Below are 25353 nucleotides of genomic sequence, written 5' to 3'. Positions count from 1 at the left end.
TGTGTTTTGGTGTTTGTAAAATTTTCTAGAAAATCTCTGTTGATATTTACTTAACTTAAATATAATTCTTTTTGAAGAAAGAATTAAATATAAAATATTATATAGTGAAAAGATGGAAATTTTTTTGAATTCTAGTTATTAAAGTGTTGTTAGTGATGTAGACTTATTCTAACCTTAAAATGATCCTGTTCCTGGTCTTAAGGCTTTTTAGCATATTCTATCAAGCACTTAAATGTGTTTATTTTGTTTGAAGGATTTACCCCTTGTGAAGATAATTAATAATATAGAACATATTATTAGGATGTTTACTTCTGCTCAGTACTCATGTTCTATTTGTGTTATGGTCAATCATCTATGATTAACTATTCACAATAGCTTATTAATTACTAAATTAGAATGATGTAAAAGTCATTCTTTAATTCTTTCTGCATAAATACTGTAGTTTCTTGGATTGGCTATCTCTTTTCTATATGTTTAATTTTTACAGAATGTTTATGTGAGAGGCAGAATGACAAAGTTAGGGGGAAGAGACAGAGAGATAAAGGGAAAGTGAGAGATGAAATCTTTCGTTTGCTGGTTCATTCCCCAAATACCCTCTGCAGCTAGGATTGGGCCAATTCAAAGCCAAGAGACTGGGACTCCCTCTGGGTCACCTACACAGATTGTGGGGACTCAAGCAGTTTAGCTATCATCTATCTGCTGCCTCCAACTCATATTAGTATGTAGCCAGGACTCAACGAGGCACTGTGATCTGGGCAACACTAACAGTGGCTTAACCAACTGTACCATAATGCTCACCCATATATGTTTATAGATTTAAAGTTGTTTGTTGAAACTAAGTGATGGGGGTGAAATTGGGAAAACATTTTCATTGCATTCTTTTGGCCTAGGAAGAATAGTGTTAAGAGAACACTGGTCTCTAAGGGTCTAGACATATTAGACAGATAACATCGGTCTGAAACATTTTCCTCTTCCCTTTGCATCATCTTCTTTTGGCTATAATGGTAACTAGATAATTATGACAACTATTCTATAGTTTTGATTTCACCCACATCACACGTCCTATAGAATTTACTGCCTCTTTCAGCTTCTCTTACTGGATTCTTTTTTTTTATTTTTTTATTTAACTTTTATTTAATGAATATAAATTTCCAAAGTATAGCTTATGGGTTACAATGGCTTCCCCCCTCCCATAACTTCCCTCCCGCCCGCAACCCTCCCCTTTCCCACTCCCTTTCCCCTTCCATTCATGTAAAGATTCATTTTCAATTCTCTTTGTATACAGAAGATCAGTTTAGTATATATTAGGTAAAGATTTCAACATTTTGCCCATATAGCAACATAAAGTGAAAAAAACTACCATTGGATTACTAATTATAGCATTAAATAGAAATGTACAGCACATTAAAGACAGAGATCCTACATAATTTTTTTTTTAAATTAATTAATTTTCTATGCCATTTCCATTTTAACACCAGGTTGTTTTTTTTTTTTATTATTATTATTATTATTTTTTTTGACAGGCAGAGTGGACAGTGAGACAGAGAGAGAGAAACAGAGAGAAAGGTCTTCCTTTTGCCGTTGGTTCACCCTCCAATGGCCGCTGTGGTCACTGCAGCCGGCACTCTTACTGGATTCTTAAAAGAGTCTTTAAGGCAGAAGGAACAAATTAAGTACATAGTTGCCTTTTCCTTCTGTGTTACTTTTGGATATAGACATGAATTCCAGCTGCTTGGATTTGGGGAGAACTCTTCAACCCTATTATCATTTAGTTCAAAGTGTATGTAGTAATATTTTCCCAAGTTTGAATCTTAGGAGAATGATTCAGTCAGATTGGTGACGTAACTCTTATGTAAGATGTACCTGAATCGAAATTTGATAAAATAAAAAAAAATAGGGTTTTAATTTTACTTCTTTCCTTTTTGAAACTTTGTGACAGATAGCAGGATAAAAAAATAATGTCTAACCTTACTCTTTTATTTAAAATTTGGGCTAAGAATTACCAATTTCTGGCATCATCTTTTTTTTAACTTTTATTTAATAAATATAAATTTCCAAAGTACAGCTTTTGGATTATAGCGGCTTTTCCCCCCCATAACTTCTCTCCCACCCGCAACCCTCCCATCTCCCGCTCCCTCTCCCATCCCATTCACATCAAGATTCAGTTTCAATTATCTTTATATACAGAAGATCAATTTAGTATATATTAAGTAAAGATTTCAACAGTTTACACCCACACAGAAACACAAAGTGTAAAGTACTGTTTGATTACTAGTTATACCATTGATGCACATAGTACAACACATTAAGGATAGAGATCCTACATGGGGAGTAAGTGCACAGTGACTCCTGTTGTTGATTTAACAATTTACACTCTTGTTTATGGTGTCAGTAATCACCCTAGGCTCTTGTCATGAGTTGCCAAGGCTATGGAAGCCTCTTGAGTTCGCCAACTCCGATCTTATTTAGACAATGACATAGTCAAAGTGGAAGTTCTCTCCTCCCTTCAGAGAAAGGTACCTCCTTCTTTGATGGCCCGTTCTTTCTGCTGGGATCTAACTCACAGAGATCTTTCATTTAGGGTTTTGTTGTTTTTTTGTTTTGTTTTGTTTTGCCACAGTGTCTTTGCTTTCCATGCCTGAAATACTCTCATGGGCTTTTTAGCCCGATCCAAGTCCTTAAGGACTGATTCTGAGGCCAGAGTGCTGTTTAGGACATCTGCCATTCTATGAGTCTCTGGCATCATTTTTAATGCTGGTTGAATACATCTTTATTTCTACATTGGAAAATGTATTGCCACTTATAGTGAAACAAATGAACAATCAAAAGCCCAAAAGCCAATATCTTTTATTCATGATGCATTTCTATTTAATCTGTTTTTCATGTAAAGCATATTTATTATCGGTGGTTTTTGTACTTCAGTTAGTTCCTTAAATCTAGGGAATGCCTCAAGATATTTCCTTAAGGAATATTTATACCTTAAGGTATATTTTATAATTCTGATAACATAGACTAATATTTTCCCTTTATTTTCCTTTACCTTAACAAATTTATTTTAGACTTGTGTAAAATGGTTATAGCATAAGTAATGACAACTTAATAATCTGATTCTTTTTTCATATTCTCCCATCCAAGTACTAACCAGGCCCGACCCTGCTTAGCTTCCGAGATCAGATGAGATCGGGCACGTGCAGGGTGGTATGGCCGTAGATTTTTTTTCATATTCTAATATAGTATCATAAAATCTATATCAACTATTATTAAAATGAGTACTATATAGCTTTGTTGGTGCTATAAACAAATTTAATTTATATAATATACTCTTGTTACAGTATCTAATTTATTTGTAATTCTATACATCTGCTTTTAAAATAATTGAAATGAAGCTTTTTTAAAAAAAATTGTTTATTCATTTTGAAAGTTAGGGTTTAGAGAAAGAGGGAGAGACAGAAAGAGAAATCAGAAAGAGAAATCTTACATCCACTGGTTCACTCCTCAGGTGACTGCAAAGGCCATTGGTGAGCTAGGCCTAAGCCAGGAGTCAGAAGCTTTATCATGGTCTCCCATATGGATGACAGGGCCCCAAATACTTGGGCTGTCTTCACTGAATCAGAAGCGGAATGGCCAGGACATGCCAGGACATGCCCATATGACCTTCCTGCATCACAGGCAACAGCTTTATCTACTATGCCACAATGCTGGCCCTGGGATTAGGCATTTTTAGATAATGTTAATTTCATCTTAAGTAATTGATGTGTATTTTGCACATACATGATTCTAATATGCAAATAGTTTTCACATATACATGTTGGGCAACAAATATTAATATATCATAACTAAAATGAAGAATCTTTTTAGTACAAAGCCTATCCTTATATTTCTAGTTATTTAAACCCATTTCTTCATATCATTTCCCCACTTAAAAATGGAAATAATTGTTGCAGAATCTCTATAAGTTAAAGTTTCTAGTTTACAAAGATGAAACAATATTGACAAAATACATGAGGGGAGACTAAAGAAAATGTATTTATTTCTCCTCAAATTCTGTCTGTGATAATGCCCTGAGATTTTTAATGTGGTTCATTGGAAAATATTTTGTACATGCTCAATGTATCTTGTATTTAGAAATAAATATTGCAGGTACTGCTTATATAAAGTGTTTAATATGAATATTTTGTAATTGATTTGAATGCTGAGTTACTTTCACTTCAAATTTATGAATAATAACTCATTAAAATTTTAGTCTATCATTCCATAATCCTAAAATAGCTGAGTGATTCCTTTCTTTATAAATATTGTAAATGCCATATTTTACTTGTAAGGTATGTACAAAATACTGGAAATATTTGTCATTCATCTTGAGAGAAGAAATAACTTATATAGCAATTCTGGTAATAGTCCTAGAAAGTAGTTGGTATCTTCTATCATTATGCTGGTAATTCAGGAAGTTACAGTATGTGCATATTCTTAAAGAGTAAAAATATTAAGTACACAAAATAGTCTCCACTCTGTAATTATTTTTCTATTTATGAGATAAATTTTAAATCAATTTGAAAGTAATGAGTTTGTACCAGAAATGTTGGAATTAGCAGGATTAATTTTTTTAAAAAAATTAGGCCTCACTTTTTTTTTCATTTTAGAACAATTCCATTTGACAATTGCTAAGAACCACTGATTGTGAGTGGAAAAACTGTGCATGAATGTACTATACTACTTTAGTTAAATTATTACTTGAATAAGATTATATTCTTACTCATTTCTGAGTGTAAGACATTAGTGACAGACTTTCCTAGCTAATATCTATACTAGTCTAGAAGATGCATTTGTTAGTCTACCAAACAAAAAATAGCCTTCAGTATCTACACAAAAAAATCGTAATGGTATCTAATTTATACAATATATGTGCTCAAACGGATCATTTTTAATTTAGTACTCAAGTGCTCCCATAATTAGTCTGTCGTCTCTATTTTCTTTAAATGTTTCCTAAACATATTCTATAGGCTTATTGACATACCGAATTATTTGCTGATTTGTTATATTACCGAGTGAATTCGTATTTTAATGAAAACAATTTGTAGTTGTTTAATTAAACTTGATTATAATGTGCATATTATGCTGCACAAACACATAATTTGTTAGGCGGCATGCAAATATCTGTTAAAATGATTCATTGGTCATTTGGGGAAATGTAGAAGCTATTAATTTACCTATGGGAACTGTCTCACCAAACCTGTTTCTGTCTCCTCAGAGATAAAAGTATTGAGGTGATGATACAAAAGTGCCTTTTCCTTATTAAAGTTTTTCAAACAATATAATTTAAGGGTTACTCTAGAATAGTATGGTCTTTTATAAACACAAAGCATCATGTCTATGTGCGAGCCCTCACTTGATTTTTTTCTTTTTAAGGGTGAACCTGGAGAAGCTGGGAACCCAGGGCCTCCTGGGGAAGCAGGCTCAAGCGTAAGTGCTAGCTTATTATCAATGTCAGATGTTATTGATGTAGACTGATTTTGCAGCACTGTAAACATAAAATTTAACTCTTAGCTATAATCAGCTTTATTTTCCTTCAACTCATTAAAAATAATTATCATCACAGGACATCATTTTTTAATAACTTTTTTGATTTGCTTAAAAATAAAAAAAAAACACCTGATCTCATTTGCATAAGTGAGAGCATTAAAACTATGAGCTGTTTACTGTTTAAGGGCAGTCCACCAATGAGACTATAAATAAAAATTCCTGCTATCTCAAATTAGCCTTTATGAATTATATGATTATATTGGACTGGATTATTCTAACATAGACTAGTTAAAAACTGGGCTGAATTTTCTGTGCTTTTCCTTACGTTGTGTAGGGCCCCAAAGGAGAAAGAGGAGAGAAGGGAGAAGCTGGTCCACCTGGTGCTGCTGGACCTCCTGGTGCTAAGGGGCCTCCAGGTGATGATGGCCCCAAGGGTAATCCGGTGAGTGATTTGGTGCCCTCTAAAATGTCTTTCAGGTCAAAATCACCTTTGAGATTTTGTGGAAAGAGGAGAAATCATGACACTCTTGTTCATAGTTGGTGAAAGTAACTCTTCCTGATGTTAAATATTCATAAACATTTTCAGTAGATTTCATTGCTTAGAAAATTTCTGGAGAAATACATACTTTTATAAGAATTCATGTTTCATATGTTTCTTTTCCTTTAAACTCACGCTTCTAGGGTCCTGTTGGTTTTCCTGGAGATCCTGGTCCTCCTGGGGAGCCTGGGCCTGCAGTAAGTGTCGTGAAACAGTGAAGGAGTTATTTCAGTCGGGATGCTCCCAATCACTATTGCCAACAAGAAAAAAGAAAACCAAAACAGTAACCACAGCTACATTGTAAAAATCAAAGCTATAGCTGGGGATCTACATTGCATGATTACCCTCTTCATTTGGATTAGTTTTCCAGATTTTGTTGAGTTGTTCAAAATGTTTGAGTAGCAGAAAAACTGTTTTAAAGTTTTAGGATCTTTGGGTTTCTCTATCCTCTTCTATAATACTAATCCTTTTTCAAATTGTGCGATCTGTGTCCATTGTACAAGAATTCACTCCCCTTATAAATTGATTACATCTTCTTTCCTGATATCAGGAGCATACTGTATTTTCAGTTGGATACAATAGCAGTTTTCACAAATCTTTATGGTGAGACGGAGAGGCAACTCATTCCTTCAGAGAAACCAAATGATTATAATCATGTTGTTATCCTATGTGACAATAATTTATCTCCTGAACACATTAAGATAGTGTATCATGCCTTTTTTTCTATGATAAAAGTGAATTAATAGTGAGGAACATCTGGGTTCATTTTCTGGTACCCATTATAGGGTCAAGATGGTGTTGGTGGTGAAAAGGGTGAAGATGGAGATCCTGGACAACCGGTAAGCTGGATGCTCATTATTTTTAATCTTTTCATAGTGTCAAGCCTTATAAAGAAATAACTGAAATTATCAGTGTTCCAAGACCACATCTCTGTGCATATACAATTTTTTTCTGAGAGAATCATCAGAAATATTTGACTTTCAGTTTAAAAACTCATTGTACATGAGGGAACTTGACATTTTGAGATGTGACTATTGTTTACATCTCTTGTCTGAACTTTTGAGGGTCAGTGGTTTTTCTACTTACTACCTATTTTAATTCTGTGTTTAGTGGAGGCTTAAGCTTTGATTATAAAGAAAATTGATAGTATTTCATTGTAAAAAATAAAAGGCAAATAGGAAAAGAAGGAGTGAGGTATTATGGGAATGTAGGGTGGGAAGTATTATGCTCTTAAAATTGTATGTAAGATATGCATGAAGTTTGTTTCCTTGTTATAAATAATAAGTAAATAAAAGAATATTCCTTACTTGGTATGAATTAAGAAATATAACTATTTCAAAAATCTGTGGAAATATAATTACAAGATAGTTTTTGGTTCCACATATTCTAAAATCAATATATAATTATTTCATAACATTTATTTTCCATGAGCTTTTTGAAGACCCCTAAGATATGCAGCCTTTGTAATGAAAAATGTAGCCAAAGCATGCCATATAAAAATTTAGCTATTAGTCTGTGTTCAATTTAAAAATTAGTTTAAAAACAAAACTAAAAGAACAAGGCCAAGTTATTAGCTTGCATTCTTTCAATTATGAACCTAGATGAATTCAACATAGTTTTTGCCTTTTTTTTTTTTTTGCTCTACTTGGGGTTGCTTTGATCATAATTATTTATGTAGGGAGGAAGTAAGGGAAGATATTTAATTAAAATGCCTAAAACAACTACATCCCTAGCACAATTTTGTCTGCAGAGCTATCCCAGTGAGTATGTGCAGTGACAGATACGGACTTACTCTATAAGTAAGGCAAAACATGTGGATTGTGTCCAAAAATAATAACAAGTTGGCATGAAAATTCTAGTGTAATACAATAAGGAATTAGGAGGTAATAGTTTTGTGACTTAACAAATTTATGAAATAACGTAGCATTATTAACCATATGATTCTATTAATTAGTATTGTTGGATGCATGCCAGATGCCAATTAAAATTGCTACAAGGACATAGTATTATATACAAGGAAGTTGATTTGCTTTTATCTTGTTATGAAAATTTAGCATGGAAATTTATTAACTCTAGTTATAGAAATCTACAGGAAGTTTAGATATATATGGAGCTGAGATTTTTCCAAAAAATATATAGATGTAAGGAAATTAGGAAAGAGGGTTGGTTTATGTACAGATTTTAAAAAATTATGTAGGCCATGAAATTATACCCACATTCTTACAGCATGCTTTTCACATTGTTTAGGGTCCTCCTGGTCCATCTGGTGAGGCTGGCCCACCAGGTCCTCCTGGAAAAAGAGTAAGTGTCTTTAATGCTTTATTTGAAACATCTGCTCATTATCCACCATGTGTGTAAACTTATATAATGTATATAAACTGCAGGAATACTGAAAAATACCGTAAGTCAAAGAGGGTAATTTCTTAAAAGTGTCAAAATATTTATCAAAATAGAATGTACTTTACCTTTTCACTATCACAATAAAAATGAGAATAAAAGCTTTTGCTTATGAATTTTTTTACCATTCTGTACTTAGATTTCATCAAATCTTTAGAAAAAAATCCTAAATATCAACTCCTGGTGTGCATTATCAGCTTAAAACATATAATTATTTGTTATCAGTTTTCCTATATAATAGCTAATGTTGATGCTATTGTTACTAATAACAAATTTCAAAATGCTTATATTCATATTTACTAATTTTTAAATCTTGCTAATAAATATAACATGTTTTTATTTTAATTATAACAATATATAATATTTAAGTTAAGGCTTTCTAATGAATGTTATCAATAATTATAATAGTAATGAGTCACTTAAACTTCTAGAAAGACCCACATAGAGTTGCAGAATTGAGAAAACGTCATGGAAAAGTCAACACATGTTATACCTCTCTTCCGCAGTAGTTAGGCAGTGTTGGGTAGTGGAAATCTGCTTTCTTAGCTATTCACACATGACTTTGAAACTCTACTTTTGCTAGTTCATTGATATTTAACTTTAGAAAATTAATTTTTAATTCTAATTTTTTTCTTTTAAAACAAGAGTAAAATTTTTTTCATTTATTAGAAATAATTAGTTTTAATAAAACGTTATATGAAAGTATATTGGAAAGATACACTCAAAAAGTTTTAATTATTTGTTTCTTTAAGAACATGGAGCAAAACTTAAGATTATCATAATTTTAGAAAATTATAAAGAATTAGTAAATTCCTTCTTTAGATTTAATCATCAATTTCAAGTAGATGATGGGAAACACATGGTACATCCTTCCCTACCAGTATTTCCAATTAGACACTATAGTTAATTTTGTTGATTAAAATGAGAAAGAAGTCTTGAAAAAAATAAAAATGTTGAGGAAGTGGGTTTTAATCATAGCTTCCCACGTCAGATTCCTGCTTCCCACATCAGCATACTTGGTTTTGATTTCTAGTTCTGACTTCTGATTCCAACTTCCTGCCAGTATAGACATCGGGAGGTAGCAGGTGATGAATCAAGAAGTTGAGTCCCTGCCATCCATGAAGACTAAGCTCCTGGCTTTTGCCTTGAACACTGACATAGCCTCTGCTATTGTGGGCATTTGGGAAGTGTACAACCAGATGAGAACTCTGTCTTTATCCCTTTCCCTCTTCTTCTTTGCTCTTTCTCTCATAAATTAAAAGCAAATTAAAATGTTTAAACATTAATGAAATGGATAGCAAATGAGGAATAAAGTATATTTGCAAAGTAAAAATAGAATGTTTATATAAATAGTTTTTTGCTTTGAAGAAAGAGCACAGAAAAGACTCTATATACACATATATACTTCACTTGTGACAAATTTGACATACATCAATTAAGTTTGGATAAATAAAAATCTGCTAGGTAAGTAGATTTTCTATGTGGGAAATCTACTTACCTATACATAAACCTACTTACCTATACATAAATACCTTATGTATTTCCATTAATAAAATTAATTCTTCTTGGCCGGCGCCGTGGCTCACTAGGCTAATCCTCCGCCTTGCGGTGCCGGCACACCGGGTTCTAGTCCCGGTCGGGGCACCGATCCTGTCCCGGTTGCCCCTCTTCCAGGCCAGCTCTCTGCTGTGGCCAGGGAGTGCAGTGGAGGATGGCCCAAGTGCTTGGGCCCTGCACCCCATGGGAGACCAGGAGAAGCACCTGGCTCCTGCCATCGGAACAGCGCGGTGCGCCGGCCGCATCACGCCTACCGCGGCGGCCATTGGAGGGTGAACCAACGGCAAAGGAAGACCTCTCTCTCTGTCTCTCTCTCACTGTCCACTCTGCCTGTCAAAAAAAAAAATTAATTCTTCTTCTTATTTTTTTTTTATTTTTTGGACAGGCAGAGTTAGACAGTGAGAGAGAGAGAGACAACGAGAAAGGTTTTCCTTTTTCTGTTGGTTCACCGCCCAAATGGCCACCACGGCCGGTGTGCTGCACTGATCCGAAGCCAGGAGCCAGGTGCTTCCTCCTGGTCTCCCATGCTGGTGCAGGGCCCAAGCACTTGGGCCATCCTCCACTGTACTCCTGGGCCACAGCAGAGAGCTGGACTGGAAGAGGAGCAACCGGGACAGAACCTGGCGCCCCAACCGGGACTAGAACCCAGGGTGCCGGCGCCACAGGTGGAGGATTAGCCTAGTGAGCTGTGGCGTCAGCCAATTCTTATTGTTTTATAATCATAATTAAGACAGGAAAATTTTGGTGTCTTTTAGCAGAAATTTTTGATCCTCCAGCCTAACATATGAACTCTACTCATAAAGTCTGATCACATAGGTTTTACCAGAAAGGAAAAGATTGATGTATCAAATATATGACAATAAAATTTTGGTATATTTATCCAAACTACTAAAGACATTGAAAATATGCAATTAGGAGTAAATTTTTTTAAAGTATTTATTTAATTGAGATGCAGAGCATCAGCAAGCGAGAGAGAGAGAGAGAAGAGAGAAAGAGAGAAGGAGAGAGAGCAATCTCCCATCCTCTGGTTTACTTTCCAAATGACTGCAACAGCCAGAGGTAGGCCAGGCTGAACCAGGAGCCAGGAATTTCAAGTGGTCTCCCACAGGGTTACAGGTGCCCAAGTACTTGGTCCATCTTCCATTGCCTTCCGAGACACATTAGGAGGAAACTGGATTAGAAGCACAGCAGCCAGGAGTCAGACAGACACTCCGATATGGAATACTGGCCTTGCTAGCAATGGTTTAACTCATTGTGCTATAGAGTTGGCCCTGAAGAAAAAAAAATATTTCTAACATGAAGAAAATATGCAAAAAGTAATATTCCAGAATACCCAAGATTTTATTTATACATTATGAAAGAAATAACACAACAGAAAAAAGCAGCCAAAGATGCGAAAAAGCATTTGATACAAATGCCCCACAATATGTAAGTAAATGAAAAGATGGTTGTAGAAATCAGGGAGGGCCAGTGTCGTGGCCAGTATGATAGCATATTGGAAACACAATATGTAAATTATTCAGATAGCTTTAATGAAGCAAAAAAGTCAACTGTAGGTCAGCAAGATTGAGCACTATTAAGCACATTTTCCTCTTCTAAAATATGACATTGTTAAATCTAACATGAAAGTGCTTAACAAAACATGTTCAATTGTTTCTTACATTAATTTAATTGATTTTTATCTATTTTACACAATCTATTTTTTCACCAAAATAAAATGTATTTCAGTGGCATGAATAATTACTCTAATGTCAACATTCTTGTTAGTAAAACTATGATTTCCTTTGATTTATAATATCAATTAATGCTTTCACACTTTGAAATTAAGTTAAACAAAGCTAGTTAATTTGCTGTGATTTCTACCTTAATCTAAACAGATAGGTGGCTTAGCTTTAGAAAAAGATAAAAGGAAACAAATTATTTTCTTAGGTCTTTTGCAACCTATAAACAAACATTGTTCGGATCTTAATATCAGCACGAACTAATACAGAATGCTGTTGCTTTGGAGACAGATCTAATTTCATTTATTTTTAAGATTGATTTATTTATTTGAGAGGCAGAGTTACAGACAGAAAGAGGGAGAGACAAAAAGAGAGGTCTTCCATCTATCTGCTGGATCATCCCCAAATAAGTGCAGCTGTGGGAGCTGGACTGGTCTGAAGCCAGGAGCCAGGAGCTTCTTCCAGGTCTCCCATGTGGGTACAGGGGCCCAAACACTTGGGCCATCTTCTACTGCTGTCTCAGGCCATTAGCAGAGACCTGGATTGGAAGAGGAGCAGCCAAGACTTGAACCAGCGGCTAAAGGGGATGCCAGAGCCACAGGCAGAGACTTAAGTTACTAAGCCACAGTGCTGGTCCTCAGATCTAATTTCAAATCCTTGTTTTGCTACCAAAAATTGTAACATGTGATGTTAATTTATTTGCATCTCCATCTTTCCATTTATAAAATGGAACTAAGCAATAATTCTTAAGGATAGACTGAGGACTAAACTAAATAACAAAAGTTATATTTAAGGTATCAACCCTGAATTTATCAGCAACTCAATGAATGTGTGCTATTAACATTGAATAAGGGTTTCAAATCAAGGAATTATATATCATTAATTTATTATTAAATACAATAAGTAAAAGGAGAATTAAAATGTTTTCTTCTAATTTCAGATTTGTGTAAGGGGAAAATTCATTAACAATAAATTCATAGCAATTTTATAATAGACAATTTTACTTATTGCTGAATTTTGCTTTGTCAGAGTTTTACAATGATCAATAATGAACTATTGAATGATGTACATCTAAAAAAGTCTAGAAAGTACAGTGTATTATGATTCTGTTGAAATTGTTATTCATATTATTTATTTTTTTTTAAATTAATGTAGCATACATAGTAAAGGGTTTTCCTGTGAGGACTATTGTTAAAAGAGATGAAAAAATTTTAAATTTATGAAAAATTCATTTACAAATGAGTTGTAAAACAGTAGAGATTTCTAATCAGTTTGAGAAATAATAATGTGAAAACTGAGTGTTAAGTGAAAAGGAAATAAGTGGGAACTTAAAAGTACTATATCTGTGTAAGCTCACTTTGTTTTTGCACTGGGTGAACACAAATTACCTAATCCTGTAAGAGTACAATGTAAATGTTCCTAAATTTGTATATTCCTGAAATAAAATTTAAAAATGTCAATGCTGGTAATTTTTCAGCAAAGAAAAGCAAACAAAACAAACAAACAAACAAACAAAGAGTACAGTGTAGAGAAAATTTGTCACTTGATAAGTCTGTTTCCACACACATTTGAATTCAGATGGTGGGCAGCAAGATCTGATGCAATAATCAATTTAATATAAGTTGGGGGGAGGGGAATAACAAGAACATATTCCTACACAATAATCATAATGACTTGAATGAGTATTGAATTTCCTTACAATTTATTTCCTTTTAATTCATCTAGAATGTATGGTCTTAAGTAAGCCTTGTATATGTTTTGTAGAAATTAACATTTCTCCTATCCTTAGTTTCCCTGCATTGGAGGCAGTAGAAAAACAGAGTCATTATAATGTTTCTAAAATACCTCACAGAGTAAATATCAATGACTGAAAATGTGTTCAAGGTATTATCCCTTTTTTCTATGAGTGAATCTTACACATGAATGATAATAAGACATCCTAATAGAATATTGATCAGAATGTTGTGAATTGCTGTGTTACTGAGAAACAACATTCTAGTGGTTATTGAACAAGTAGGAAAATTAAGTTATCATTTGTATTATATGTATCTTCTGGTATGCATTTGTACTACTTGAGAATAAATGCATATTTCCTAAGTACTAGAAGATTGAACAGCTTGTATCAGTAAGCCCATGGAATTTTAATATTCAAGTTATCCTTGAAGCTACTTCCATACCCCATTATAGGAACAAATAACATAGTGCTTATTAGAATAATTTAAATATTATAACATGAAAGTGCATATTTTAAAGAGAATTTTTTTTAAGATTTACTTATTTTCACTTGAAATACAGAGTTACAGGAAGGTAGAGACAGAGACAGAGAGAGAGCGAGAAAGAAAAAGAGCTCAATCTTCCATCCGCTGATTCACTTCCAAGATGGTCTCAATGGCCAGGGCTGGGCCAGGACTGGAACTCTACATAGGTCTCCTGTGTGCGTTCAGCAGCCCAAGAACTTGGGCCATCTTCTGCTGCTTTCTCAGGTGCATTAGCTGGATTGGAAGTGGAGCAGATGGACAGGAACAGGTGCCCATATGGGATGCCAGCATTGCAGGAGGCAGTTGAACCTGCCACATTACAATGCCATCTAAAGGGAACTTTAAAGACTTCAACTCATATTGGAGAAGGACTTTCACAATAAAAAAATCAAAATAACATATTACTAACTGACTACAAGGATGAAATTTTAACTTATATATACATGCACACACATATGCCATCATCTCATAAAATGTATATGTACATACCAAATACATACACATTCATAGTTCATAAGTATGTATATAGATACATACATAGTATTTATATATACTATTGACATGTACTATTAATTCATATATCAAATTAAGACATTTGCTTTCACAAAGGTGCTTGAAATATTTCTGTTATATAAATCAATGGATAGAAATATATTGAAATAATCCACTTAAAATATCTGAAAAAAAACTGTTTCCTGAGGTCATTGTGAAAATAAGATCTGCATTTCAATTTTATACATTATAGATTATACAAAGAGAATAGATTCATAATTCAAAAAGGATAGCAAAGGTCCTGAAATATTTGGAACTAAATTTATTTAACATTATTTTGCTAATAGTCTAAATGTTAATATTTTTAATACTGTTTGAAATGTACTGTTCTAATGTTTTTTAAATGTGGAAAATGAGAATGGTTATTTATTTAATGTTTGAAACTGTTTACCGAGATAAAAAATTCATACTAAAATTGGCATAGTTTACTTTGTTCATGTTAAAAAAAAATCTAGACCTTTGTTTCCCTGCCTGTCTCTAGTTTCCCTCTTTCATTCTCAACTCTCAAGCCACTACATAATCCTGCACTCTGATATTTCACCAGGTGCACCCAAACAAATGCCCAGAGACTTAGCTAAATAGATTGATTGATATACTGCCAGTTCTCTGAAGAGTACCATGTACTCTCCATCCATATGCTGTTATGCTTGTATGTGAATGGTCAGAAGATAAAGTATAGGAGAAAATATCCATCCCTCATTTGTCTATTCTATAAGAATCAAAACATATATTTGATTTTTAGAAGCCTTCCCTACTGATGCATTGGATCAGTGCACCTATGTTTTACAAATATCTCAACTTATTTTATAACACACTGTATTGATATTTTTATGTCGTTATTAAATTTCATGAACTATTTAGGGTTTCAATTTTATTTATTTTTGGTTTTACTTCCCATGTATAGTATAGTTCTGGGAAATACTGGTATATTTATTTTTTGACATTATATTTCAGAATGTTTTTAAATTTACAAAACAATAATTATGAGGTAGTAATATAAAGAATTTCCATATGCCCCTCACCTCTTTTCCACTATTAATCTTAATATCCCATGTTAATATCTTTGTCACACTTAATGAGTCAAAACCACCTTCCCTCTTTTTTTACCTAAACACCTTTTATCTCTCTCTCCCCGCCTCCAATACTCAACATTCTGTATTCAGATTTTAATGAGATTTTTTTCCATTTTTACTCCTACATATAAAGGAGAACATGCAGTATTTGTCTTTCTCTGTGTGGCTTTTCACAACTCAACTCCCCTAGTTCCATCCATTTTGCTGTAAATGACAAGATTTCATTTTTTATGGCTGAATAGTATTTCATTGTGTATGTGTGTGCATACACACACACAAACACACACCCATCTTCTTTTTCTGTTCATGTGATGATAGACACCTGGATTGATTCCATATTTTGCTTATTGTGAGCTGTGCTGCTATTAACAAGGAGAGGGTATCTCTTTGATAGAATGAATTCATGTATTTTGGGTATATACCAAGTAATGATATTTCTGGATCATATGGCAGTTCTAGTTCTAGTTTTTAAAGAAGTCTCCCAACTCTTTTCTACAGAGGCTATACTACTTTACATTTCCAGCAACTCTCTGCAAGTGTTCCCCTTTTTACACATTCTTGCTAGCATTTATTACTCTCTGCCTTTTGACAAGAGTGAGGTGATGTTTCATTACTTCGATTTGCACTTTCTTGATGGCTAGTAATATTAAGCAATTTATATATACATATAACATATATATAAATATGTATATATATGTTAACCATTTGCATTTCTTCTTTTGAGAACTGTCCAGGTCCCATACCCATTTATTCAAAGGTTTGGGTTTTTTGTTGTTGCTGTTGATTGTGCTTTGCTTTTCTGTTATTGATATATGCTGCATGTTAATCATTTGTTGAATAAGTAGTTTGCAAATATTTTCTCTCATTCTTTTGGATGTGTCTTCATTCTAATGATTGTTTCCTTCATTGTACAGAAGTTTCTGAGGTTGGTCTAATCATATCTGTCTAGTTTTGCTTTGTTGCCTGTGCTTTTGTGGTCTTATCCAAGAAGTCCTCACTTATACCAATGTCTTGAAGTGTTTCCCCTATGTATTCTTCCAGCAGTTTCATGGTTTCTGATCTTACATACAGATTTTTGATCCATGTTGTCAGAGATAGGGCTCTAACTTAATTCTAATACATATGTAGGTCCAGTTTTGTCAGCACAATTTACTGCAAAGACTATCTTTTCTTCAGTGTATATTCTTGGTCACTGATTAATTTCTAGGCTCTCTTTTCTGTTCTTTTGATCTATATTTCAGTTTTTATGCCAATACTTTGCTATTTCAATTACAATAGCTTTTGTAGTACACTTTGAAATGAGATATCTTGATTTATTTTTGCTCAGAATTGCTTTCTCTATTCTGGGGTTTTGTGATTCCTTATGAATTTTAAGATTGTTTTCTCTAATTCTGTAAAGAGCATGGTTGGTATTTTGATATGGATTGCATTGAATCCATAAATTGCTTTAGGTAGTATAGACATTTTAATGAGTTTCATTCTTCCAGTTCATGAGTGAGAAATATCTTTCCTTGTTTTGTGTTCTTGATTTTTCATCAGTATTTTATCATTTTTATTGCAGAGATTTTTCATTTATTGGGTTAAATTCATGTCTAAGTATTTGATTAGTATGTAGCCATTGTGAATGGGATTCCTTCAGTGAGATTGTGTTTGTGTATAGAAATGCTACTGCTTCTTCTATTTTGCTTTTGTATCCTGCTACTTTATTGAATTGGTTTATCAATTCTAATAGCTTTTTAGTGGAGGGTTTAGGATTTTCCATGTGCAACATCATGTCATCTGCTAGATGGATATTTTGACTTCCTCCTTTGCAATTGTGATGGTATTTATTTTTCCTACCTAGTTGCCTTCGCTAATATTTCCAATACTAGATTTAATAAGAGTCCTCATCTTGCTCATCTCTGAGGAGAATTGTTTTTCAACTTTTCCCTGTTAAATATAATATTGGCTGTTCCTGCATTTGTCCTATATATCCTTTATAATTTTCAGATATGTTGCTTCTGTGCCTAATTTTTGGAGAGCTTTTATCTTGAAAGGATGTTGAATTTTATAGAATGTTTTCTCTACATCTGTTCAGATGATCCTATGATTTTTGTTTTTCATTCTGTTGGTGTGATTTATGAAATTTCCGATTTTTAAATGTTGAACCACTGATGCATTTCTGGAATAAATCCTGCTGGACACTGATATTCTTCTTTTTTGTATATTGTTGGATTTAGTTTACCAATACTTAGTTAAGAATTTTATATCTATGTTTATTGAAAATATTGGAGCAGTTTTATTGTATGTTATGCCTTTCTTGTTTTTAATATCATAGTGATGCTGACCTTATAAAAGAGTTTGGCAGACTTCCATCTTTTTCAATATTCTGGAATATTTTGAAAAATATTGGCATTAGTTCCTCTTTGAATGTTTCGTAGAATTCAGTGGTAAAATCCTCAGGTCCTGGACTTTTCTGTGATGGGAGAGTTTTTTAAAAGATTTATTTCTTTATTCGAAAGAGTCACAGAAAGAAAGGGAGAAGAGAGAGAAGTCTTTCCTCTGCTGGTTCACTCTTCAAATGACTGTAGCAGCTGGGACTGAGTCAGGTCGAAGTCAGGAGCCAGAAACTCGATCCAGGTCTTCCCACATGGGTGGCAGGGGTGGAAGTACTTGGGTCATTGTCCACTGCTTTACCCAGGCCATTAGGCAAAGCAGCCAGGACACGATCCTGCACCTATGTGTGATGCCAGCATTTCAGGTGGCAGCTTTACCCACTGTGCCACAATCCAGGCCTGATTGGAGACTTAGTTACTGTTTTCGTTTCATTGCTTGTTATGGATCTGTTTAGATTTTTTATATATTCTTTATTTAATCTTAGCAGGTAATATGGATCCATGTATTTGTAACTGTTATTATTCTTGTTGTTTATTTCTACTTTTATTCCTTTGTGATCTGAATAGATATTTGGCATAGTTACAGTCTTTTTAAATTTAGTAGCACTTGGGTTGCCACATGATATATAGTCTATACTAGAAAAAGATCCATGTGCTGAGGAGAAAAATGTATATTCTATAGCTGTTGGGTGAAATGTTCTGCAGATGTTTGTTAGTTCCATTTGTTCAATAGTGTGGTTCAACTCCAATGTATATTTGTTGATATTGTTAATGCACTAGAGTCTGTCTCTCTCTTTGAGTCTAATAATATTTTTGTATGTATCTGGATGGTCTTGTGTTGGGTGCACAAAATAGTTATTATTGTCATATCTTAATGACTGTGGTATCATTTGTATCAATATGTATCATTTTTTAATTTTTTTTATTAAAGAACTGAAGACATTCAGGTTACTATTTTAATTCTTCATTTCTTTAAAAATTTTATTCTTACTATTTCCTTGCATTGTTATAATCTGATAATTTGTAGTGTTAATCTTGCTTTATTTTAATATTTTTAAAAAATTTTTTAAAGATTATTTATCTAAAAGGCAGAATTACAGAGAGAGAGAGAGAGGGAGGGAGAGGGGAAGGGAGAGGGAGAGAGAAAAAATAAAACAAAGAGACAGAGAGGAAGAAAGATCTTCTATCTGCTGGTTCATTCCCCAAATGGCTGCAACAGCAAGGGCTGGGTGAGACTGAAGCCAGAAACCAAGAGCTTCTTTTAGGTCTCCCACATGTGTGCTGGGGCCCAAAGTACTTGGGCCATGTTCCTCTGCTTTTCCCAAGCTCATTAGCATTGAGATAGATCAGAAGTGGAACAGTCAGAACTCAGCCCCATGCCCATAATGGATGCTGACATCACAGACAGTGACTTAACCTGCTATACCACAATACCAGCCCATATTTTTTAATATTCTAAGCAAAAGTTTATATATAGAATGGGTTTTGATTTTCCTTTTTGTGGTTTAAGCCAGAATGCCATAGAAAACCATAGTGTATTAAAATCTTTATAAATTAAGCTGAAGTATTTTTACATCCCTGTTCTATGCTGTATATATTTTAAATGTCACTTTATGTTTACAGGGTCCTCCTGGAGCTGCAGGGGCAGAGGGAAGACAAGGTGAAAAAGGTGCTAAGGTAAAATAGATATAGATGCTATGTTTCAGAATCTCATGCATGCAGTGAACCACACTGACTTTATAACCTTATATGAAATAGTAATATCTTTGGTTATTATTCATGTGCTCACATGTTTTATTTTCTTTTAGGGAGAAGCAGGTGCCGAAGGTCCTCCTGGAAAAACTGGTCCAGTGGGTCCTCAAGGTCCTGCTGGAAAGCCTGGTCCAGAAGGCCTTCGGGGCATTCCTGGCCCTGTGGTGAGTAGCAGTGCTGAAAGGTGATGTTTTGAAAATATTGTTTGATTTCCAACATGAGTTTTGCATGAGATGTTTCTGACAGCATTATTTAATAAGTTATGTCATGGATATTTTTATGGGAATTCAGTACATATTAGGTAATAATATTATATGCTCAAAATGTATGGTATTTATTTAGTAAGTATTTATTTAGTAATTCTAATTTATAGAGGCAGAATATAAAACTACACCCTACTATATTAATGATGTAAATTTTTGTATATATATACTTCTAATCTATATATTCATATGTATATGTTCATATAGACATATACACACATAACAAAAAAAGATAATTGGAAATGAAAAAAGGAAAAACCTGGTGTTAAATTGGAAATGGCATAGAAAATTAATTAATTTTTTAAAAAAATATATTATGTAAGATCTCTGTCTTTAATGTACTGTACACTCTTATTTAATGCTATAACTAGTACTCCAACAGTATTTTTTTTCACTTTGTGTTACTATATGGGGGCAAACTGTTGAAATCGTTACCTAATATATACTAAACTGATCTTCTGTATATAAAGAGAATTGAAAATGAATCATGATGTGATTGGAAGGGGAGAGGGAGCGGGAAAGGGGAGGGTTGTGGGTGGGAGGGAAATTTTGGGAGGGGGAACCCATTGTAACCCATAAGCTGTACTTTGGAAATTTATATTCATTAAATAAAAGTTTAATTAAAAAAAAAAAGGACACAAAATTGCTTACAAAGTCTGTAGACATTCTCTCTATGGTGGAATTCATAGATGACTTCCAGAAATTTTTTTAAAACCTATTATATTTTGTTAATTAAAATTATTTTTATTTTCTATAGGGAGAGCAAGGTCTCCCTGGAGCTGCAGGACAAGATGGACCACCAGGACCTATGGTGAGTACCATACAATTATTTTAGAGAGAATTCCTGAAATCAATTGTTGATAAGATAGACTTCTTGAAATTCCAGCATGTAAATCAATTTATATTTTGTACAGCATTCCAGGAATAATATTACTCAGACCTAAAAATTAGAAAATAATCTTCACTGTTAGAGAAATGGAAAATACCCCACTTGATCAAAAGACTTGCCTCTTTTGGATGATAAAAAAATTACTTCCACCCTGAGTAAAATGCCACTAGTGACCCAGTCAGTCCTTTTCCTAGTATGGAAAGTTCCCCAGAATTCATAGAATGACACTTAGTTTCCTGTGACTTCATTTTAAAGAATGATGTTGGCACAGACATGCAATGACTCCTTGATCAAATAAGTTGTTCTTTTCATGAACCATATAGTTAGAAAGATAAGATTCTATCCTCCATTAGTGAAGAAATATGCAATTACAATACTGAATAAACTTGGTCACTATATTGTAAACTTTGCTTGAGAATATTATACTTGAAAGAAGTAAAACCTTTAGTTTACTGGCACACTATATGTAGATCAGTTTATTGTTTGAGGGAAAGCTGTCCTTGCTACAAAATTTGAAGGAAAGTGAAAATAAAGACTTGACTTTTAAAATTATTGCTTACTAGGTGACTTGCTAGTTTTATAAACAGTTTTTATTTCATAGTAGAGATAACTGAATTTCATTGTTCAAAGAATTATTAATAAAGGGCTTTATTAAAATAACAAATTAGACAAATAATCATAAGTAAGTCACTTGCATATAGGTTTATTTTATTAAAATTTTATTTTTTTATTTATTTGAAAGGCAGAGTTACAGGAGGAGGTAGAGAAAGAAAGCGGTCTTCCATCTGCTGGTTCACTCCCCAGATGGCTGCCATGGCCCAGGGCTGGGACAGGACAAAGGCAGGAGCCAGGAATTTCATCAGGGTCTCCCACATGAGTACAGTGGCCCAAGGACCTGGGCCATCTTTTGCTGCCTTCCCAGGCCATAGCAGAGAGCTCCAAGGGAAGTGGAGCATCAGACTAGAACTGGCACCCACATGGGACGCAGGCACCGCAGGCTGGGGCCTTAACCCGCTGTGCCACAGCTCCAGCACATACAGGTTGATTAGTCATGTTCCTCCATATGGTAATTTAAAGTTCACTGAAATGCCTCTTATCTTGAGTGCATTAATTATCTCAGAGATACGTATATCCTGAGAACACTATCAAAGATAGAATTCACAATTCTCACTATACAGGAGGAATTTTGACCACTCCTTTTAAAAAAAGATACCCCTTTAATTTGTCTACCATAAATTTACCTACCAAATAGGTCCTAAGTGTTAAAGAGATTAGTTCTGAACTTTTGCTGAGAAGTTAAGGATCACTTATTTAATAAGTGGATCAAAGTTATCAAAATGTGATTGACGTCAAAAAAGAGATTAACAACTCTGAACACATTCTCATCAGCAAAGGAAGCGGCCCAGGCTGATGCAGGGTGGGCACCCCCTATGCAAAACTATTTAGGAAATATTGTCCTTAGAAACAGTAAGCTCCTAGCAGCACATTTACAGTCTGGAAGAAAAAAAAAATACTTTGCTTTAATGTCATCCTAAAATTTGCCAGAGGGATTTTTTTATTATTATTTCAGATTTTCCAATAAGTATTCTGACCTTTCTGCAGATGAAATGAAAAGTACTGTGCTAGAGACTTCCTTCAGCTCATATTGAAAATAAAACCATCACATGTGTCACCTGACGCCAGCCTGCAGAAGTTTGTCTTCTTGACTAAACCCTTTAATTCAAAGTGAAGTGCTAGGCATCACCAGTGAGCAGCATAGGCCCGTGCCATGCTCTGGCCTGGAGTCTGATTGGAGAGTCCATATATCATGTGTACACTATAAGCTTGTCATGGCTTCAATTATGCTGGGATATGTCGCCAAGAAAATGCTATTTAATGCCCAGGTGGTGAGGATGGACAGAGAAAGCATCTCCACAGTGCCAATTGTGGCATTTTAATAAAACTTTTGACTCAGCAAAGAAATGTATATCTCAGTAACTGATTTTTTTTAATCAGAGTAAGAAGCAGTTTATCATGATCACTGGTTAAGATCTTGATTCTAAAACCAAACTCTCTAGTCTCCAAAACAGCCACAACCACTCTCTTATAAGATGATTTTAGGAAAGTCAGTCAGTTTTCTTTAAGTTCTTCATTCTTAAAATGAGAATATTGATACCATCTGTACTATGAAATGCTATGAAGTTTAAATAAGCTAAATGGGGATGGTGATAGCCTCTATTTACTGAGTTTCTTACGTTTATTAAGTTAGTACTAGTAGCACCATAAAAGGAATTATTAAATAAATGGATAACTATTTTGAAAAATAATAAATTTTTCATTCATTGTGAAAATTAACTAAATTTTATTTTATTCATGCATGTGTATCATCCATAAATCTGATAGCAAGTTGTTGGTTGTTAAATGTAAATATAAGGACTACACATGTATGATTATACTGTCAAAGGTTAGAACATAATTTAGGGCCAGCGCCGCGGCTCAATAGGCTAATCCTCTGCCTTGTGGTGCTGGCACACTGGGTTCTAGTCCCGGTCGGGGCGCTGGATTCTATCCCGGTTGCTCCTCTTCCTGTCCAGCTCTCTGCTATGGCCCGGGAGTGCAATGGAGGATGGCCCAGGTGCTTGGGCCCTGCACCCGCAAGGGAGACCAGGAGAAGCACCTGGCTCCTAGCTTCAGATTAGCGCGGTGCGCGGGCCGCAGCGGCCATTGGAGGGTGAACCAACGGAAAAGGAAGACCTTTCTCTCTCTCTCATTATCTCACTGTCCAATCTGCCTGTCAAAAAAAAAAAAAAAACAAAACAAAACATAATTTAATAAGTACTATAGTACAAGCAGGCTGAGGATGCTAGGTATAATCACAATAGGACAGCTTAACTTTCATTCCCTCTGAGAATAGAATGTGAATATGACATACAAGTGTGATTAGATTATTGAAGGAGGGAAAAAAGGCTTGAGTGTGAAAGGTGAAACTAGCAAACACTAGAAAACTTGTCCTTGTTTGCATAAATCTCTGAAATTTATATGAATAATACTTCCTCTTTGTTGTATTTTTCTCACTGAAATTATAAATATATTCACACACATTCAAGTCTACACAGGCCTCAGCTTGCTTATCACCAGATTTCTGCAACTACCTGTCGGGTTTCTTTTCCCCTCTAACAGCTGCCAAACACTTTCTACTGTCATGCACCACTGGCTAGACAAAGCTGCCAAGACTTTCTCCCTTCCCCAACTTTCAAGCATAACAGTTGTTCAGTGAACATGACCTTTTGCTTTGATCTTCCGAGTCTGCAGCTACCTTATTAGATAATTTAATTGTAACAGGGCATCTATTACCCATGTATATTACAGTTTAAAAATTTTATGGAAACTTGATGGAGTCCAAATTCTTTGGGGTACAATGAAATATATTTTAAAACTCTTATAATGATTTATCCTTCGAGTCTGCCCACTCTGTTTTATTGATTGTACTGTAATTAAGATATGATATAGTATTACTTTAGAAGTTAAATATTTCTCATGATAAAAATCATTTTATATGTGCATTGTGAATTTAAAATAAGTAGCTAGATAGATAGATTAGATATGTAGATGATAGAGTGATAGATATACAGACACATACACAGAGGCACACATATTTAACATCACCATGTGGAACTGAGGTAGAATGGCTCATGTGGGAGTTCATGGAAAGCTAAATACAATGGTAAACCTATATAAAGAGTCCTATTAGAGTTTTTTTTTTTTTTAAAGTGAAAGTACTACTTTGTGAGTAGACTAACAATAATCACTAAATGAGATAAGACCACGTGTCTTAAAAAGAAGAGTTCTGGTATCTAATTTCTACCTTCTGCTGCAATGTCAAAATTAACTGAATTCAGTGGATTTAAAAAACTATTATTTACTTGATTTTTTGAAGGCAAAATTAGCATGTATTTTTACTTTTAAGTTTTGTTTCATACGCTTTTATTTTAAAAACCTATTAGTTGTGATGTAGCTGAAAATTATTCAGTATTTATTTTTGGTCAAGATGACTTTGGTTTTACCATACACTCCTTCTTTTTTGTGATCTGTTAAGTTAAATATTTGATAGCATTATTTTTCAAACCATAAAAGCCTACATAAAAGATACAGTTAATTATTGAATTACCTTTTGATATTTTAATGCTACATTGAAACTGTAAACAGTGTTGAGACTTAGTTCATTGGTAATGATAATACAAGTTTAAATAACACAGCATTTGCTTTTCACCAAATTAAACATTACTATGCAATTTTATTTTCCTAAGTGTCAAATCTGCAGTTTCTTTAAACTTAGTGCACTGCAGTTTTGAAATGCAGATCAAAGCAAATATTCCAAAAAGCATAATACTGCAGGGGAAAATGTTTGATTGTGTATTCTAGATGCTTAGGAATGTATTATCCCTGTTTTCCTTTTCACTTTATTACTTATGAATTATG

The 25353-nt window shown here is 34.0% G+C and overlaps 1 protein-coding gene across 1 annotated transcript in view; it reads left to right on the top strand.

Annotated features, from left to right (window-relative positions):
- COL11A1 (collagen type XI alpha 1 chain) overlaps positions 1-25353 on the top strand; it is a 209538-nt gene that overhangs the window by 169046 nt on the left and 15139 nt on the right. Inside the window, exons 50-57 of the mRNA XM_062191844.1 lie at positions 5407-5460; positions 5855-5962; positions 6202-6255; positions 6844-6897; positions 8306-8359; positions 19615-19668; positions 19800-19907; positions 20764-20817. Of these exons, the coding sequence (XP_062047828.1) occupies positions 5407-5460; positions 5855-5962; positions 6202-6255; positions 6844-6897; positions 8306-8359; positions 19615-19668; positions 19800-19907; positions 20764-20817 (540 nt within the window). The remainder of the gene's footprint in view (positions 1-5406; positions 5461-5854; positions 5963-6201; positions 6256-6843; positions 6898-8305; positions 8360-19614; positions 19669-19799; positions 19908-20763; positions 20818-25353) is intronic.

This window comes from Lepus europaeus, chromosome 5 (assembly GCF_033115175.1).
Source record: "Lepus europaeus isolate LE1 chromosome 5, mLepTim1.pri, whole genome shotgun sequence".
Lineage (NCBI taxonomy): Eukaryota > Metazoa > Chordata > Mammalia > Lagomorpha > Leporidae > Lepus > Lepus europaeus.
This window is presented reverse-complemented; position numbering and strand designations above follow the sequence as displayed.